Source organism: Rana temporaria, chromosome 2, assembly GCF_905171775.1.
Source record: "Rana temporaria chromosome 2, aRanTem1.1, whole genome shotgun sequence".
NCBI lineage: Eukaryota > Metazoa > Chordata > Amphibia > Anura > Ranidae > Rana > Rana temporaria.
The window spans coordinates 305,323,610-305,340,373 of record NC_053490.1 but is presented as its reverse complement, the minus strand read 5'-3'; the positions used below and the strand labels follow the sequence as shown (position 1 = coordinate 305,340,373).

The window sequence follows — 16,764 nt, the reverse complement described above, 5'->3', positions numbered from 1 at the left end:
ACTCACTTGTGCCCCTGCAGTTCACTGAGAACTACAAGCCATCTGCAGCACTGGCAGACCAGATTTGTAGCCCAGTCATTTAGATTGCTGTGTGGGCAGAGCCAAACGCTATTTTTTACATTGTAACAGCAGGTGCGGGATTAAGAGCCCCAGCCTGCTGTCACAAATGGCTGGAAGGAGATGGAGAAATTGGAGGGGGGGGGGGGGGGGTGGTGCAGGGACTGGTGCATAGTAACATGTTATATGTTACACCCTAAACATGGGTGTAACATATTACTAAAAAGGTGAAATTAGCCTTTTAACTCCTTCCCGCATAAGGGTAAAACATATGTTGATGCCTAAGTACAATTTTGCAACTTTGACACATGTTCATAAAACTGTACATATCATCACAACTACTTTGTGTATGCAGGTGGATTATACCCTGTTGTTTTTCAGGACAAAATTGGGCTTTCATTATCAAAGGAAAACTGGCGCAAAATAGATAATAATAAAGAAATAAAAAAAGAAATGTAGCTGTATATTTGCCATTACCATTATCATAATTCATCACCAAAGAACAACCCAAAATAATTACTCCTGCTCCTGATGATCGGAGTGATACTACATACATGTATGTTAGTTGTTGTTTGTATCCATAGTACAGCCCAGAAACAATGGTGCGTATTTTTCATTTTTATCCTGTCCAAAACACGCCGACACTGACAAGAATACTGCCCAAAATAGGATGTCTGTGACCTTGACCCTAACCCCAACCATGGCAAACCTTGATCTTGTTAATTTTGCTTTTTTTTTATTATTTATTTATAGCTTCATCTCCTGCAAGGGGAGGAAGATACATGTACATTATCTCACAAAAGTGAGTAAACCCCTCACATTTTTATAAATATTTTATTCTATCTTTTCATGTGACATCACTGAAGAAATTACACTTTGCTACAATGTAAATTAGTGAGTGTACAGCTTGTATAACAGTGTAAATTTGCTGTTCCCTCAAAATAACTCAACACACAGTCATTAATGTCTAAACTGCTGGCAACAAAAGTGAGTACACCCCTAAGTGAAAATGTCCAAATTGGGCCCAATTAGCCATTTTACCTCTCTGGTGTCATGTGACCTGTTAGCATTACAAAGTCTCAGGTGTGAATGGGGAGCAGGTGTGTTAAATTTGGTGTCATCTCTCTCACACTGGTCACTGGAAGTTCAACATGGCACCTCATAGCAAAGAACTCTCTGAGGATCTTAAAAAAAAAAAAAGTTTTGCTCTACATTATAAAGATGGCATAGGCCAGTGATAGCAAACCTTGGCACCCCAGATGTTTTGGAGCTACATTTCCCCATGATGCTCATGCACCGTGTAGTTGAGCATCATGGGAAAAGCAGTTCCAAAACACCTGGGGTGCCAAAGTTCGCCATCACTGGCTTAGGCTATAAGAAAAGTGCCAAGAGACTGAGCTGCAGCATGGTGGCCAAGACCATACAGCGGTTTAACAGGACAGGTTGCACTCAGAACAGGCCTCACCATGGTCGACTAAAGAAGTTGAGTGCACGTGCTCAGTGTCATATCCAGAGGTTGTCTTCTGGAAATAGACATATGAGTGCTGCCAGCAGACCAAGATAAACTTATTTGGTTCTGATGGTGTCAAGCATGTGTGATGGCAACCAGGTGATTAGTACAAAAACAAGTGTGTCTTGCCTACAGTCAAGCATGGTGGTGGGAGTGTCATGGTCTGGGGCTGCCGGCACTGGGGAGCTATAGTTCATTGATGGAGCAATAAATGCCAACATGTACTGTGACATACTGAAGCAGAGCATGATCCCCTGCCTTCAGAGACTGGGCCGCAGGGCAGTATTCCAACATAATGACCCCAAACACACCTCCAAGACGACCACTGCCTTGCTAAAGAAGCTGAAGGTAAAGGTGATGGACTGGTCAAGTATGTCTCCAGACCTAAACCCTATTGAGCATCTGTGGGGCATCCTCAAATGGAAGGTGGAGGAGCGCAAGGTCTCTAACATCCACCAACTACGTGATGTCATCATGGAGGAGTGGAAGAGGACTTCACTGGCAACCTGTGAAACTCTGGTGACCTCCATGCCCAAGAGCGTGAAGGCAGTGCTGGAAAATAATGGTAGCCACACAAAATATTGACACTTGGCCAATTTGGACATTTTCACTTAGGGGTGTACTCACTTTTGTTTAGACATGAATGGCTGTGTTTTGAGTTATTTTGAGGGGACAACACATTTACACTGTTATACAAGCTGTACACTCACTACTCTACATTGTAGGAAAGTGTCATTTCTTCAGTGTTGTCACATGAAAAGATATAATACAACATTTACAAAAATGTAAGGGGTGTACTCACTTTTGTGAGATACTGTATATCTATATATACACACACACGTGATACTGACCCATAAATACACACCAATCAGCCATAACATAATGATTGCTGACAGGTAAAGTGAATCATACTGCTCATTACAATGGCATCTGAAAGTGGGTGAGATATAGCAGGCAGCAAGTGAACATGTTGTCCCTGAAGTTGAAAGCAAAAATAAATAAATAAATGGGCAAGTGTAAGGATTTGAGTGTCTTTGACAAGGACTAAACGGCACTGACTGGGCCAGACCATCTCCAAAACTGCAGCGCTTTTGGGCTGTTCCTCGTCTGCAGTGGCCAAGACCGATCAAAAGTGGTCCATGGAAGGAAAATCGGTGAGGCTCCATTCACACCTGATCACGGGTAGGATTATGGCAATGCAAATCGCTGCAAAATGTGGGACGCATTTGCGATGCCATTAGTTCTAATGGCACTCCAATCGTGCCACGATTTTGCCCCGTGGTAAATCGCACTGCAATTGCAGCAAATGGCAACGCGTGACGCCGTCGTCCAAAAGAAGCTCATGTTTTTTTTTTAGCGACAAGCATTACGATTGCAGCGCGATTTACCATGCGCGAAAATTGTGATGCAATTGGGGTGCCATAAAGAAGTAATGGCATTGCAAACGCATTTTGCACAGATTTGAAATCACGAGCGGAATTGAGGCGATTCTGCCCGTGATCAGGTATGGATGGAGCCTAAGGCCCCGTACACACGAGAGGATCGATCCGCTGAAATTTATCCGCGGACCGGTTTCAGCGGATAGATCCCCTGGTGTGTACAACCCAGCGGATATTTATCTGCGGATATATTTCGGGCCGATGGATTTCCAGCGGATCAAAATTTCTTAGCATGCTAAGAAATCGATCCGCTGGAATCCAGTCCAGCGGATTGATCCGATGGTCTGTACAGACTCACCGGATCAATCCGTCCGAATCCATCCCCCGCATGCGTCGTAATGATTCGACGCATGCGTGGAAGTCCTTATATTACAGCGTCGGCGCGACACGTCACCGCGGAGGGAATTCCGCGGGGATTTTGATCTCATGGTTAGTACAACCATGAGATCAAAATCCGCCAGAGGATTTATCCGCGGAAACGGTCCGGAGGATAAATCGATCCTCTCGTGTGTACTAGGCCTTACAGAGTCATGGGCAGCCATGGTCACTGATGCACATGGGGAGTGAAAACTGGTCCATATAGTGCAAACTAATAGAAGAGACACTTAAGTTGAAAAAATGTATTCTGGTTCTGATAGACATGTGTCAGAAGACACAGTGAAACCCAGTTTGTTGTGTATGGGGCTGTGTAGCTACAGACTGTTCATGGCCTCCTTACATTGCTCTGTGGTCCAGTTCTTTTTTTTTTTTTTTTTTGTTTTTTTTTTGTTTTGCCACTTCAGACTTCACCACAGCGAGAGACTTGCTCATGATTTTATTCATAATTCCGTCTCTACATCTGGTTTAGCATCATTTGTGGTGTATTTCTTTTGCAAGTTTATATAATTTTTATTTTGTTTATTTGTTTATTTTTATCTTTTCCCTTTTTTTTTTTTTTTTTTTTTTTTTTTTTTTTCCTCACCGTTTAAAACTCACTCTTTTATAGTGAGTACGGAATTTTTTTAAAAAGTTTTATCTGCGTGACAAAGAAATACCCAACCCCCCATTTCCCCCCTCCCAAGACTAAATCCCCCCCTCCCCCCCCCCCCCTACCCACCCCCGCCCTTGACCATCCCACGACTCCACTATAAGAATTCATTCCCTTAATTGAAAAATGCGTTACTATTCCTCTCTCAGGTTTTCTGCGAACCTCCAGGACTTTTTAAATTCCAACCAGGGTACCCATAAATCCTTTTCCCCTACCTTGTGTTTATAGCTCCCGTATTTTAATTTCTCTCTCCTATAAGTGTCCTCTACGGAGTCGATCCACTCCCACATTTGCGGACTTTTCGCGTCTCTCCATTTAAGGGGAATCAAACGTTTCGCCGCGTTCAACAAATGAGGGATCAGTGAACCCTTATACTCCTTCTCTGGAATCTCCCCCCCATGAAAGAGAACTACCCATGGGTTATCTTCCACTTCTTTTTTTGTTATTACCTTTATAAGGGCCAAGATTTTTTTCCAGTAAGCTTTAATTTTCAAGCAGTCCCACCAAAGGTGTGCCATTGTTCCTCTAGACTCACAACCTCTCCAGCATTTCTCTGACTCTCCCCCTCTGAATTTTGCCATTTTGTCTGGGGTGGCGTACCACCTCGTCAAACATTTGAAGTTCATCTCGGCAGTTCTTACATCTACTGCCGAGGTGTGAGTCATTTTCAGGATTCTTCCTATGGTCGTTTTCCCCCTTGGGACCCCTAAGTCTGTTTCCCATTTTTGGATGTATTTAAGCGTGTCCAACTCTTCCGTTCTCAGCAAGTAACTATAGATTTTAGATATATTTCCCTTTGAGCTTTCGATGCTACACAATTGTTCCAATAAGGTGTAATCCTCTTGTGACCTCAAAGGATGTGGTAGGCGCTTGACGAATGACACTAACTGCAAGTATCTCCACTCGTCGAGCGCCCTAATTCCAGTCCTATATTTAATATCGTGAAGTGACCTAATTTTGCCATCTAGTGTTATATCTTTTAACTGTGTTCTATTTGTGATCCAATTCCCCCCTACTTCTTTTGTCCCTGGGGTGAAATATTCGTTTTCTTTTAAATCGATAAAGGGTGAGTTGAATTCTGTTTTTAATTGTTTGTGAAGTCTATCCCAGATCCTCCATGCATTATGAGTAATTGTGTGTGTTGAGGTGTGTAAGGATCTGTGTTGTGGTGGGTTCCAAATTAATCTCCCTAACTGTGCCCTCGCTAATGTGCATTCAATATTTATCCATCTTTTGTCCTGGGATTCTTTAGCCCATTCTATAACCCGTGAGAGAACCGAAGCATTATAATACAATCTTATGTCGGGTACAGCTAAGCCTCCCTTTTTCTTGGCCCGTTTTAGGATTTGAGCGGACACCCTGTGTTTTTTATTTTTCCAAATATAGTTCATTATGAGGGAGTTAATTATTTTAATATATGACGGTGGTAGGTATATTGGGACCATTTGAAACTTGTATAGGATTTTTGGGATAAGAACCATTTTTACTACATTTATCCTCCCGAACCACGAAATTGGTCTATTAAATATGTTTTTAATTTCACTTTTTATTTCGTTGAGCAGGGGGATAAAGTTTATTCTATATATTTTCTTTATGGAATTTGCCAGTTTTATTCCCAGATATTTTATTTCTTTTTGCCATTTAAAATTATATTTCTTCCGCAGATATTGTTCTTCTTCTTTAAGAATGTTGATATTTAGGATCTCCGTCTTTTCTATATTCATTTTGAAATTTGACACCTCACCATATTGTTTTAAGGTGGCTATTAGCTTCGGGAGGGTGACTCTTGGGCTACTTATATAGAAAAGAATGTCGTCTGCAAAAGCAGATAGTTTGTGCTCATCTTCTCCAACCTCCATTCCATATATTTCTGGATTTTGTCGGACCATTGCCAGCAGGGGTTCCAATGATAAGACAAAAAGAAGAGGGGACAGGGGACAGCCCTGCCTGGTTCCATTTCTCATCTCAAAGGGTGCGGATAAAGATCCATTGATCTTGATCCTAGCACATGGGTGAAAATAAAGCGTTTTGATCCATTTGATCATCCTTGGGCCAATTCCTATACATTCTAGAGTTTGTATCAGGAACCCCCAGTCTACCCTGTCAAACGCTTTCTCAGCGTCTACTGACAGGAATAGACCGGGGGTCCCTCTTTCTTTGATCAGCTCCATGAGAAGAAGTGCCCTAACCCCGTTGTCCTTTCCCTCTCTCCCAGGTATGAAACCGACCTGGTCTGGGTGAACAATGGCAGTCATCACCCCCTTCATTCGTTCGGCCAAAATTTTTGCATACAGTTTGGTATCTGCATTCAGGAGTGAGATAGGTCGGAACCCTGAGCAATTCGTATTGTCCTTTCCCTCTTTTTTAATGACAGTGATCGTAGCTGTTAATGCCTCTCTGCTCATCTCATAGTCTCGCCCCAACCCATTGAAATATTGACATAGTCTAGGGACTAAGATAGTACTAAACCTTTGTATGTAGGCCGACGTGAAGCCGTCTGGTCCCGGGCTTTTCCCTTTGGGAGTATTTTTTAAGACCTCACTTATCTCCTGTTCAGTAATACTTTCCTCCATTCTTTCTATCTCATACTCTTCTATCTTCGGTAGATTAGTTTGCTGTAAAACTTCCCTGATCTTATCCTTTTTTTCGACCGGGTCCCTGATCTTCTGTTGGACATTGTATAGTTTTTTGTAATAGCTTCTAAAAGATTCTGCTATTTTATTCGTTGCGTAAACTAAGTCTCCATCCCCATTCCTGATTTTTTCGATAAAGTTCCTGGTTTTCTTTTTTCTTACCATTCTGGCCAGGTTTTTACTAGGTTTATTTCCCCAGACATAACTTTCACTCTCTACCCTGTCTATGAAATTCTTGGTTTCTTGCCCGGCAAGGGCTTTATATTCATCCCTTGTTAAAGTTAACTTACGGAGTGTTTCCCTCTTTTGGCCCTGTAATTTATGTTCCTGTTCCAGCCTATATATCTCCTCTTTTAATGTTTTTAGTTTACTCATTCTTGCTTTATTTTTCTTTGCCCCTTCAGCAATAAAAATCCCTCTTATATACGCTTTATGAGCGTCCCACAGGGTTGCTCCTGTGATTCCCTCCTTGTCATTCTCCTGGAAATACCATTCCAATTCTTTCTGTACTCTCTCGACCACATCCTCGTCCCTCAGCAGACTTTCATCCAATCTCCACTCTGGAGGGATGCATTTTTGTATGGAAGTGCTTATTTTGATGGTTATAGGGGCGTGGTCTGATAGCGTTATGATCTCACATCTTGCTTCGACCACCCTCTCCAAAATTCTGTGGTCTACGAGGATGTAGTCGATCCTCGAGTACGTCCCATGCACAGGGGAAAAAAACGTGTAGTCTCTTGTCTTGGGGTTGAGAATTCGCCAAACATCCACCATTTGATTTTGTATCATTTGTTTTTTCAGTAGCTTAAGATGCTCACCGTTATTCCCCTGAACATGGGACGTACTATCGAGGCTCGGGCACATGCAAAGGTTAAAATCCCCCATCAACACCACATGTCCCTCTTCAAAATCTTTTAATTTTCTGAGTATTTTACTAATATATTTAGCCGAATTCACATTGGGTGCATATACGTTTGCCAGAGTGTAGTCCTGCTCCCCTAGTTTTATTTTTAAAAACAAAAACCTCCCCTCCAGATCATTCAATCTGTCCACCAGTGTGTATCTAACTCCTCTTGCAAATCCTATAGCAACCCCCCGAGATCTCGATGATACGGTGTCTCCATAATACCAGACGGGATAATCAGATGAATATATCTTTATATTAGACTCTAAGGTAATGTGGGTCTCTTGTAGGTAGACGATGTCTGCTTTATACTGCGTAAGTTCGGCAAGAATTTTATGTCTCTTAATATGAGAGTTTAATCCTTTTACATTATATGATAAGAACTTAATATCTGTCATTTATCTCTTTTTTTTTTTTTTTTTTTTTTTTTGAGTTTGAGAAGAATTCCTGTGGAGTCGTTCAGATGGTCCCCCTCCCATTACCCTCCTTTCCCCCACCCCCCGTTTCCCTCCCCCCCCTCCCCCTCGCCCCAACCCCCCCTCCCTCCCTCCCCCACCCTGGCCCTCTCTTGGCCTGGGAGCCGCTGGTAGAAGACTCCTCGCCTTCATCCTTGGCTCCTCTTTCGTGGTGGTATTCGGGGCTCCCCCTTGGCCCCCCCCTCCCCACCCCCTCCCCCCACCTCACCATCCCGCTTCTTAAAGTTCCATGCTCGACAGAGCCAATCTAATCGACCCAATCAGGGAGTTCAGGAATTGTTATTTCCATTTTAAGGCAAAATACGTTCAGTTCCTCCGGGTACCTAAGTCGTGCTGTTTTACCCTCCTTTATACCTATGAGGCACGCCGGGAATCCCCATTGGTACTTAATATTTTGTGCCCGCATCAGTTCCAAGAGGGGTTTCAAGCATCTCCTCCTTGCCAGTGTTTCTTTCGCCAGATCGGAGAATATTTGTAAGTCTGTGTCTCTATATCTCAGGGGTGGTATTCCCCTAAGCCTACCCCATATTTCTGCCTTATCGACGTAATTCCTGAATCTCACGACCACATCCCTTGGGCCGTATTTTTCCATCTGTTGGGGGTTCCCTACTCGATGCACTCTCTCAATCTTAAGGGGCTTAGATTCTACTGATCTCTCTAGCAGAGGGTTAAAAATTGTATTCATAATGCTTCTAAGATCTTCATCCTTTTGTTCTATCAACCCCCTGATTCTAAGGTTCTGTCGCCTGTTGCGATTCTCCTGGTCCTCGATCCTATATGCCGCCAGTCTCTGATTTTCAGTCAAAGCCTTTACTTGCTCTTTCAAGGAGTTTATTTCCTGATCCTGCTCCTCTATTCTCTTTTCCGTCTCTACCACTCTTTCACGGAGTCCTCCAAGGTCTATTCTTACCTTGTTAATTTCTGTCCTTATGATATTTTCCATGACATTTTCCATCCTCAACCGCATTGCGTTCATCTCTGCCTTTGTAGGGGGCTGTGTATCTTGGGGTAGCTCCTCTGCATTATTTTGCCCTTGCTCGCTTTCTAGTGTCGTTTCGCCTATAGAGCTCTCCGCACTACCTGCTCCTACACCTTTTTTTGTATCGATCTTCTTCTTTTCTGTTTTTTTTTGCGAGTCCTGGGCTTTTAAGGCTCCCTTCTTGAGTCATATATTGCTGTATGGAGCTATTCCCCGTTTTATTCTTCATTGGTTTTGTAGTGCCACCCCGCGTCGATCTATCCATTTTGTTGGAGGGTCTAATTCTCTTCCCCAGTTTGGAAATGTTTTTTTTTTTTTTTTTTTTTTTTTTTAATATATTTAGGCCCCTTATCGGCCCACAATCTCCTTCACCGGTGTATGCTCCTGCCTTCCCTTAACTACTACCCAAACCCTGAGCAAGTAGATATTTTAATAAGGAGAAGGCCAAAGGAAAGCAGGGGCCCCGAACTGAAGGGAGAGGGCCAGGGGCAGAGCAACAGAAAAGAGGACGTTTACTGCTTCAAGCAGGATTACTGGGGCTACCGGATTCTCTTCTTATAAGGAGAATACCTACAGTGTCTTTACTAAGTTATCTCCTGTGTTACAGCCACCCAATATGTCCTAATTGTTCCAGAAAATGAGGGAGATGCTTTGTGTCAGGAAGGGTCTTGATAATCTTTTCACTGTCCCCCATTCATCAAAACTGGGATTTTCCAGCTTCTCATAATCACATGTGCGTCTTATACCAGTGGTCCAGTTCTAATGCTCACATGTGGGGTTGGGACAAGGGGTGGGCAGGAGGGACTTCACATTCCGGGGGGGGGGGGCAATCGTCCCCTTGCCCTATGGAGCAGACGCCCATGCCAGTGCCCATCAAATGCAGCCTACCACTGTGCCCATCAATGGCAGCCTCACTGTTTGCCGCCTTGTAACCGTAGGCTTACAGCAGACAAGTACGGGTGTACCAAGATAGCCATGACAGAACGTCACTTCGGTTGCATTTTCTAATGGGTAGCGATATTCTGATAGAAATCGGGGCTCTATTTTTCACACTGATGCTTGGGGATGGCCGGTCGGGATCCCGCGATCCAGGCTTGCTGACCCGCTATTCCAGAGCAGAAGGTGGCGGGCCACATCAGAGGGCATCACAGGTCACATATGGCCCACAGGCCAGCGGTTGGGCACCCCTGGTTTATTCGGACCAGCCTTCACTCCCAACTAAGGATGAGCTCTGGCGTGTTCGCACAGTCCACATGCAGAGGCCGCCAGGAAGTCGGCACCGATCTGCGCTAATCACAGGCAGCGAGACCTTGTCCCGATGCTCGGCTGCAGAGATCGGGAAAGGTCTCCCTGCCTGTGATTAGCACAGCGCGGTGCCGACTTCCTGGCAGGCTCTGCACATGGAGTGTGCGAACACGCCAGAGCTCATTCTTACTCCCCACACACATCAATGAGCCTTGGTCATCCAGGACCCTGTCACCTGTTCATCAGTTTTCCCTATCCTTACCCATTTTTTCTGTTTTCAGCATAACTTCAGGGAAAAGATGTTTACTTGAGATATATATATATATATATATATATACACACACGCCATGGTAATGAATGGTATCCACTTTAGGGGTCAGTGGTGATAATGTTGTGGTGTATGTGGCTGTTAGCCCAAGCAATGATTATACATGAGAACACTGAGTTGTGTAATGAAAGTGAAAGCAGTACACTTGTCCTGCATAGGAAATGACAGACACACAATGACATCCTCCTCTCTATACATCTGACATGGGATAGTGGAGCCCTTCTTCACAGGTAACAATGGCTCACACCAGCCCCCCATATCACAGCGGGAAATACACCGTACAGCCCCTACCTCTCGGCTTTCCATCTTTGTTAAGAGTCTCCAATACCGCCTTCACAGACGTAGAACTCACGCAGTACTCTCCCTCAAACACGGCTCCTATACAGTCTCCCATTAGCGCCCCCAGCAGCGCTCCCCGGAAGCGGCACAAAGGAACGGACAGCATGATAATTCCTCACTGAATATACACAGCGTCGTCACTCACTGACAGAACACAGGAAGAGAAAGCTCCCAAATCTCCGTCCGCACACAGCCAATAGGAGCCCTCTCATACTTCCTTGTTTCTGTAGAACCGCAGGCGCCGATTGGAGGAGACCAATCCACCCAAACCGACGTTCTATCGAATACTGGCTCCCGTCGGATAATGCCCCTGACAATCTGCGCATGACCAAAAACAACAGAACGCGCGACCCTCCCGGCTAGTCCTATTGCGATCGCCGACCAAGCGGCTCCAGTTACTAGGGCAACCAGTGACGAAGAAAGAGATTTGACTCTTCTGTTTTGTGATTGGTTGGACAGATAGTTACTTCTCAGCACAGGCTTTGCCCATACCGCAACCTCGCTGATTCGCAAGGACCGTTCTGCAATGATCCTTTCTCTCGGGAGAGCCGGTGAATCAGTGCCGCAATCCCCGCGGCTTGTCTCCATTCCCACATGCCGTGACTCTGAGCTCCACTCCGTCCACTGTCCCCGCGGCTTGTGTGGGGTGTCTTTATTCCCGCACACCATGAGCTCCACTCCGCTCTGCCCCCGGCTTGTGCGGGGTGTCTCCAATGTCGCACGCCGTGAGCTCCACTCCACTCCACTGTGCATTGCAGCGCCAGCCGGCATCTCTCCCCAGCTGCCTGACACACGTGCACTGTGACTGCGGAGTGGACTCAGTGGAGCAAACTACACGCTGTGTAAATGTGAGTCATACAGAGGAGGGTGAGGGGACAAGCAGAGTGATTTGGGGGGAGAGGATATCCATCCCAGCTCCATCCACCTGGCTCCAGCCATCCCCCCAAACCATCCCGGCTCCATCCATCCCCCTGGCTCCATCTACCACCCCAATCCCATCTTAGCTCCATCCACCTCCCGATACCATCCAGGCTCCATCTATTCCCCCAATCTGATCCCGGCTCCATCTACCACCTCGATCCCATCTCGGCTCTATCAATCCCATCCCGGCTTCATCCATCCCCCCGATCCCATCCCAGGTCCATCCACCCCACCCCAATTCTACCCGGCTCCTTCCATCCCCCAAACCATCCCAGCTCCATCCATATCCCCTCCTGGCTCCATCCATCCCTCTGATCCCCTCCTGGCTCCATCTATCCCTCTGATCCCCTCCCATCTCCATCCATCTCCGATCCCATCCCAGCGCCATCTACCACCCAGATCCCATCTCAGCTCTATCCATTCCCCCCATTCCAGCTCTTTTCACCCCTCAATCCCATCCCTGCTCCATCCATTGTGGCAGGTTAAGGGGGGAGAGCCATACAATGCACTAGCCTGATAAGTGCAGGGGTGTGATACCATGTTCTACCGCACCTAGTAACGCCACTGTGTGCTAGGGTGCAATTTGGGTCTTGTGCTACAAGGGGGCTTGGATATGAAATCCACACCCCCAGCACGTCTTCTCCCCTCCCAAAACCCCCCCTTAGCACATATGCTGCCCCCAATCAAACAGATGCTGTCTGCAACAAAGGGGGTGGCTCAAGGCACCCCACAAGAGATGTGGATAAATGCTTCCGCTGCCCAAACTAGTGCCCCCCTACCAGGCAAGTAAATGGAGCAAAGTGTAAGTTCCAAGACACGGGGCGGGTTCACACCATCAATCGCAAGGGAACACACTGTGCAATTCACATGTGACCCGAGTGCAGTGCAATTTCAGCCCATTCATGTCTGCAGTCTCTGACCATCTCTTGCAGTGGCAGCCCGTCCATTAGCCTAGGTTCACACTGATGTGATGCAGGAACCAGCGCGATTACAGCGCTGGTTCCCGCATTGCATCTCTCCTACAGGCAGTTCACGCTGCCTTCTACAAACCGATGCAGTGTTAGATCGGTTCACAGATTGCAGTGCGAACTTGCACAAGAATCAGACCGCATAGGTGAGAACATCCTCTCCGCCAATCAGGAAGCGCGAGTCTGATACCCATCACCTGATTGGCAACACAGGCAATCCTATTGAACGCCTAACAGGAGGAAAGAAGAGAGGCACACGGTGGAAGCATGAAGGACACAGCTCGCCGCTGTCACCTGCTGTCTGACCCACCACCGAGATGGGGTAAATACCGGTGAGACAATGAGCTGATGGGAGGGTGCTAGTTGAATGGGGCACAGTGCCTGCATTTGATGGGCACAGTGGCTGCATTTGATGGGCAAAGTGGCTGCATTTGATGGGCACAGTGGCTGCATTTGATGGGTACAGTGGCTGCATTTGATGGGCACAGTGGCTGCAATTGATGGGCACAGTGGCTGCAATTGATGGCCACAGTGGCTGCATTTGATGGGCACAGTGGCTGCAAATGATGGGCACAGTGGTTGAATTTGATGGGCACAGTGGCTGCTATTGATGGGCACATTGGCTGCATTTGATGTTTTTTGATTTGATTTTTTTCTGAATTTTTCAGTTTGTTTGCACCCCCCCCCCCAAGAATTGTGAGCAAAAGCTGCCACTGATCTCTTGTATCATGTCTGCAGTCTTTGACCATCTCCTGTATCATGTATTCAGTCTCTGACCATCTCCTATATCATGTTTGCAGTCTCTGACCATCTCCTGTATCATGTTTGCAGTCTCTGACCATCTCCTATATCATGTTTGCAGTCTCTGACCATCTTTTGGATCATGTCTGCAGTCTCTGATGATCTCCTGTATCAGGTCTGCAGTCTCTGACCGTCTCTTCTATCATGTCTGCAGTCTCTGACCGTCTCTTGTATCATGTCTGCAGTCTCTGACCGTCTCTTGTATCATGTCTGCAGTCTCTGACCGTCTCTTGTATCATGTCTGCAGTCTCTGACCGTCTCTTGTAGCATGTCTGCAGTCTCTGACCATCTCTTCTATAATGTCTGCAGTCTCTGACCGTCTCTTGTATCATGTCTGCAGTCTCTGACCATCTCTTGTATCATGTCTGCAGTCTCTGACCATCTCTTGTATCATGCCTGTAGTCGGCGACCTTTCCGTTTGCTTCTGAAGTCCTGCCTCTGCACATAACCCCCATACGCCCAACCACAGTGCGCCGGACACTGAACATGACGACCAGAACTTGGGAGGAGACAAGTAATGAAAAGCTGCCACAGCCACTTCTCCTCCTCCTCCTCCTCCTCTTATCCTCCGGAGTCCAGACCCATGCAGGACAAGCAAGTAAGGAGGAACACGGACATGAACACGGACTGGGGACAGGCAGAGAGAGACAGAGGCAGAGAAAGAGAGAGTTACTGTAGGCAGGAGCAGGGCCGGTGCAAGGATTTTTGCCAACTGAGGCGAAGGTGCATTTTGCCGCCCCCCCCCGGCACGCACAGTGCCGCAAAAACTACAGTAAAGTGCTGCTAAAATAGCGGCGCTTTACTGCCGACGGCGCAACGCTCCAGTATGAAAGTAGCCTAAGTCATGTGCCAGGCACATGACCAAACAGATGCAAGCAGCCAATCAAATATAGTGCTTGCTCAATATGGATTAAATAAATTAGAATTATGCATAGCCATAGATATAAATGAAGTGATTTGTGCAACAGCAGGTACTACTTGCACAAATCACTTTATTTATGATATCTATGGCTATGCATAATTCTAATTTATTTAGTCCATATTGAGCAAGCACTATACATTTGGCTGCTTGGCACTGGCAGTTGGAACCTGGCACACATCTCATACAACAACATACACATGATGATAGGTTAGGTACGTTGTGACTTCACTATACTATAGTACGGACGGTAACTGGCCTCCCCTGCTGCTGCGCTGCCTGGCTTTGGGGTTCCCCTAATTACAAGTCTCCTCTCTGTCCTGTCCTCCACAGAAACCTCACCTCACGTGATGGGTGACCCTCGTCACTTACCGAACCGCTCAGGGAAAAGGTGAAGGCGCACAGAGGAGGGTAGGCGGAGCTTTAGGCTCTGCCTCTGCTAGTTAGCCAACACTTGTCAACAAGCATGGGGGCGCCTGTCACACTCCTCCATGCTGCCAGACAGCTGAGCTAAGTTTTTTGCAGGTGAAGTTCCGTGCCACCGCCGGGGCTATAGTGCGGGAGGCGGCCGCAGCTGTAGAACGATGGGTTGGAATTTTTTTCCGAGCAGGGAGCTTTTTTTCGCCCCCCCCCCCAGGGCTGGCGCCGTAAGGCAAGTGCCCATGTTGCCTTGCACTAGCACCGGCCCTGGGCAGGAGAGTATAGTGGTCAGCGTAGTGGACAGTATATTATAGTGGTCAGTGTAGTGTATAGTATAGTGGTCAGTGTAGTGTACAGTATAGTGGTCAGTGTAGTGTACAGTATAGTGGTCAGTAAAGTATAGTGGTCAGCGTAGTGGACAGTATAGTATAGTGGTAAGTGTAGTGGTCAGTGTAGTATAGTGGTCAGTATAATTCCCAGTGTAGTGGACAGTATAGTATAGTGGTCAGTATAGTACTCAGTGTAATAGATAGTATAGTGGACAGTATAGTATAGTGGTCAGTGTAGTATAGTGGTCAGTATAATTCCCAGTGTAGTGGACAGTATAGTGGTCGGTATAGTACTCAGTGTAGTGGACAGTGTAGTATAGTGGTCAGTGTAGTATAGGGGTCAGTGTAGTGGACAGTATAGTATAGTGGTCAGTGCAGTGGACTGTATAGTGGTCAGCGTAGTGGACAATATAGTGGTGAGTGTAGTGTAGACAGGGCCGGCGCTAGCGCAAGGCAACATGTGCACCTGCCTTACGGCACCAGCGCCACCCAGGGCGGAAAATTGACCATGACAGTCGCCCTCCTTTTAAGCCCCAGCACAGAGGGGGACCCGGACAGCAAGGGGATCAGAGCTGCGGGCAGGGGAAGCAATTACAGAGCAATCAAAAGGGAGAGAGAGGTGACAGGCAGCTGCTGGTGCGGACGTTTTTAATAAAATAAATGTTTAAATACGATCCACTCACTCTTGTCAGAGCTGTAGGCATGTCAGTCTGAAGTCGACTGTCCCATTCTCCCCCCCGATCCACGCTGCTGTTATTACTGAATCACTGGAGGGAGCCGCTGGGAAACTGCAATGTGCTGTCAGCCTGGGATTGCTGTGACCAATCAGAGCGTTCCGGAGGCTTAACCACGCCTCCATCATCAGAGGCTGACAGTTCACATGAGTTTCCTGCGGCTCTGTTTCCTCCAGTGATTCAGTGATCAGAGCAGCGTGGATCAGAGGGGAGAATGGGACAGCCAACTTCACAGACTGACATGCCTACTACAGCTCTAACATGAAGAGTGAGTGGGTTGTATTTAAACATTTATTTTATTAAAAACTTCCGTACCAGCAGCTGCCTGTCGCCTCTCTCTCTCCCTTATGTTTGGACTCTGTATTCCCCCTCCTCTGTATTTTCTCCCCCCCCTCCTCCTCTGTATTTTCTACCCCCCCTCCTCCTCTGTATTTTCTCCCCCCCCTCCTCCTCTGTATTTTCTACCCCCCCTCCTCCTCTGTATTTTCTACCCCCTCTCCTCCTCTGTATTTTCACCCCCTCTTTTCTGTAATTGTCCCCTCCAATGTATTTTCACCCCCCCTCTTCTGTAATTGTCCCCCTCTGTATTTTCACCCCCCTCTTCTGTAATTGCCCCCCTCCTCTGTATTTTCACCCCTCTCTTCTGTAATTGGCCCCCCTCCTCTGTAATTACCCTCCTCTTTGTATTTTCACCCCCCTCCTCTGTATTTTCACCCCCTCTGTTCTGTAATTGTC

At 46.6% G+C, this 16,764-nt stretch overlaps 1 protein-coding gene across 1 annotated transcript in view; it reads right to left on the bottom strand.

Moving 5' to 3' along the window:
• ADPRS (ADP-ribosylserine hydrolase) overlaps positions 1-11,181 on the bottom strand; it is a 34,496-nt gene extending 23,315 nt beyond the window's left edge. Inside the window, exon 1 of the mRNA XM_040337323.1 lies at positions 10,890-11,181. Within this exon, the coding sequence (XP_040193257.1) occupies positions 10,890-11,043 (154 nt within the window). The 5' untranslated portion in view covers positions 11,044-11,181. The remainder of the gene's footprint in view (positions 1-10,889) is intronic.
• Positions 11,182-16,764: the final 5,583 nt, after the last annotated feature.